The sequence below is a fragment of the Gavialis gangeticus genome, unplaced genomic scaffold, assembly GCF_001723915.1.
Source record: "Gavialis gangeticus isolate Ggan-Ray unplaced genomic scaffold, GavGan_comp1, whole genome shotgun sequence".
NCBI lineage: Eukaryota > Metazoa > Chordata > Crocodylia > Gavialidae > Gavialis > Gavialis gangeticus.
Genome location: NW_017729004.1, coordinates 3,779,403 through 3,782,701, shown reverse-complemented (window position 1 = coordinate 3,782,701; position 3,299 = coordinate 3,779,403). Strand labels below are relative to the sequence as shown.

General features: G+C 52.9%; 2 protein-coding genes across 2 annotated transcripts in view; one reads left to right on the top strand and one right to left on the bottom strand.

Annotated features, from left to right (window-relative positions):
- The window catches only part of ALS2CL (ALS2 C-terminal like), a 127,429-nt gene that overhangs the window by 97,336 nt on the left and 26,794 nt on the right, over positions 1–3,299 (bottom strand). The gene's annotated exons all lie outside the window — the stretch shown is intronic.
- The window catches only part of TMIE (transmembrane inner ear), a 53,295-nt gene continuing 50,016 nt past the window's right edge, over positions 21–3,299 (top strand). Inside the window, exon 1 of the mRNA XM_019508038.1 lies at positions 21–948. Within this exon, the coding sequence (XP_019363583.1) occupies positions 850–948 (99 nt within the window). The 5' untranslated portion in view covers positions 21–849. The remainder of the gene's footprint in view (positions 949–3,299) is intronic.

Genomic DNA, 3,299 nt, shown 5'->3' with positions numbered 1-3,299 from the left:
GGGGCAGATTTGAGCACAGTTCAGCAGTGGTTTAAGGATGGTTTCCCTAAATCATCATCAACATAACTTCCTTCAATCCCTATAACTTCCTCCAATCCTGGATCCAATCTACTCAGGGCCTATTTACCGAGGGAAGTCTACCAGCTGAATTCTACCGTTTTCGCCAGCCTTGTCTGCAGAGGTTATATATGTTCTCCCATGCGGTTCAAACAGCTCAAAGCAAGTCCAGTGGGAGACGGAAGGAAGTCACGGCATGCAGAAACTTGGCCGCAACATCCCTTGGGATGAAAGATGCTTGAGAAATGCAGGACTTTGCAAAAGTCCTGTCTGCCACATCATCGGGCCCCTCCAGTAGGAAGCTAGCTACAGATGCTGTATAGCTTGACTTTCAGCCTTCTTGGTTAGGGAAGAAGTGTGTCTATCGACTGGTCAGGATAAAACAAAACAGACGAGCTGGAATCAGTCATCAGCCGTACAGAAATAGGGTCAAATTAAGCAAATAGCTTTCCTCTCCAGGGAACGGGCGTCTGAGCCGGAGTCGGCACCTTGTTCGTGATGCTGCCTGTTGGAGCTGTCCGACTGCCCTCCCTCCACCCACCCGCCCAGATCATTCTGTAAGTGACACCAGTCTAATTAATTAATGACTCCTCTGTGTCAGCTGTGGCAGCTGAGCGAGAAAGCAAAGCTGCAAAAGGAGAGGAAAAGGACAGCACGTGGCTGCTTCTAACAGAGACTGCTGAGTGCTGCTGACAGCTCACTGGCTATTATTCCTCATCCCTCCTGCTCCAGGCTGCAGAACAGACAGCAACCAAGAGGGAGAGGGAGAGACAAATACACGGAGGAAATAAGATGGCGTGGGACCAGCCTTTCCAGCACCCTCAGTCCTGGCCAAGGTGCTCTGCCCTCCTTCTGACATGCTCCAGAACTGCCATCAGCCAGTTGATCGAGGTAAGAAACCTCCTCCTCTTGGGGTCAGGGGGCTGCCTGTGGTGGAGTCATCAGGTTGCAAAGTATCCGGTTGTCTTTGCATGTTACCTAGAAAGGACCAGTGGTGAGCAGAGAATTTAAGGTGGCACCTGGGAGTTGGAGGCTTGCTCAGAGGAAGCTTGTTGCTTCCATTAGGCCAGGTAGACAGAAGCCATCTATGTACTTAAGGAGGCCCACAGTCATAATTAAAGGCAGCAGAAATTAAGAGCCATTTCAGAGTCGAGTATAGTGACTTAAGATGTAGTCCAAAAGCTTTTCTCTGGCATCTTTTAATTCCCTGTCATGCATTCAAAAAAAAAACTCCACACAGCTTAGGAGCAGTTGCTTTCCCCATAACTCCCTTTCTGGCTTCTCCATTGGCTTCTTTGTTCCCCATGGCTTTCACCTGGAGTTTCCCTTGCCCCTCAGGCTAAGTACAAACAGTCAAAAAGCCTGAGGCTGAATTGGTTCAATCCCTGCAGTTTAGTCTAACCTGCACAGATTGAACCGATAAGCAAGGGAACAGACATTCACTTCTGATTCCAGAAATGCAGCCACATGCCTGCAGTGGCCCAGACCAGACACCGGGGGGTGGTAGAGCATGCCTGCCTTCTCAGCTGGAGCCAAGCTTGGGCCAAGGGTAGCCCACCCACCCTACAAAGCATCCTGGGGTGCTGGGGGACCGTGAGAACTTGAATCTGGAAGGGATCTGGGATAGAAGTTCAATAAACTGATTTAAACTAAATCAGTTCAGTCTGATACTACATCCATCCAGGTTTATCTTAAACCATTTTCAGCCATTTTGAAAGCAGTTTATGTGCACTGAACTTCTGTTATGCTACAGTTTTGAATTGGTTTCCAATCACTTATACCGGTTTATGCACAGTTTCTGTCCCTAGCCTCATTGCCCACCCCACTCCTATCCCTTCACCCAAGCCTCTCTCCTAGGCTAGGGACAGAAGTTACACATAAACTGGTTTAAGTGATCATAAACTGGTTTAAAGCCATAACACAACAGAAATTCAGTGGACATAAACCACTTTCAAAACAGCCCAAACTGGTTTAAGATAAACCTGGTTGAATGTAGTATCAGACTTAACTGATTTAGGCCAAACTGGTTTATGGAACTTCTGTCGCAGACCTCTTCCTGCTTAAAGTTGACTCACAGTCCCCCAAGATCCCAGCATGCTTTGCAGCTCTGGGCTGGGCTGGGCTGGGCTAGGTTGTATTGGGGAAGCAGGGTTGTCCCCACCCCTCTCCTCCCTACCTGGAGCACTATCAGTGCTCTAACTGGCTGAGAAGGGGGCAAGGGTGGGACAAGTGTTGTGGGGAGGGCAGAAGGTGGCCCTGGGCCTGAGATGAAGAGGGGATGGAGGGGCTGTGCTGGTGTTGTCATGGGCGGAAGCAGAGAAGAGATGGGAAGGGGGAGAGATGCCCCTGGAGGGAAGCTGGTGCTACCCCGCTCTATGGACACAACAATGGAGAAAACACAGGGCATTTGGAAGTGGGTGCTGGACCTGGGGGTACCTGCCAAGCAGCTTCTCCCACCAGGGCCATGCCCAGGCCCTAGCCTGGCACAGGGTGGGTGTTCCCGGGGGAGGGGGAGGTGGTGAGACAAGCAGGGATCCACCTCCCCTAACCCCCACTGCTGAATCTGCCTGAGTCACTCTTCCCCACCTCTGGGGAGCCATTGCCCCCACTGCAGAAGTTGCCAGCTCTGGCCTGCAGACTTACCAGGTGCTGCATCTACCTGATTGCAGCCTCTTCTTTCAGACCACATGGAAGGCAGACCAGCTGCTGCGAGCAGTGGCAGAGCTTGGTGCAGCTAAAAGCCGCAGCAGCGGCAAGTCTCCCAGGAGGAGCCAGACAGCCCCTGTGGCAATTGGGACAGTCTGCACCTGGCTGCTGCTACCAATTGAGCTGCGTGCCTGAAGCAGCTGTGTGGGGCTCAGAGTCAGCAGCCAGGGCACTGCAAGCAGGGAAGTGTCCTGGGGTCTCCCTGGGCCCGGCCTGGCTGGGGACACTTCCTTGCTTGCAATGCCTTGCCTGCTACCTCTGGACCCCGTGCGGCTGCTCCAGATGCTGCACCCAGGGGCACTGCTGCGCTGGGGGAGCCCTGCTGGCTCCTCCTGAGGGACCTGCTGCTGCAACTGCTCCTGCCCGCACCAAGCCCCACTAGTCTGAAAAAGGAGGCTGTAATCAGGCAGCTGCAGTACCCAATAACTATGCGGGCCAACACCAGCAACTTCCCCAGCAGTGGCTGCAGCTCCCTGGAGGTGGGTGAGAGTAACTCGGGCAGAGTCCACACTGGGGATCTGGGGAGAGGGATCTCT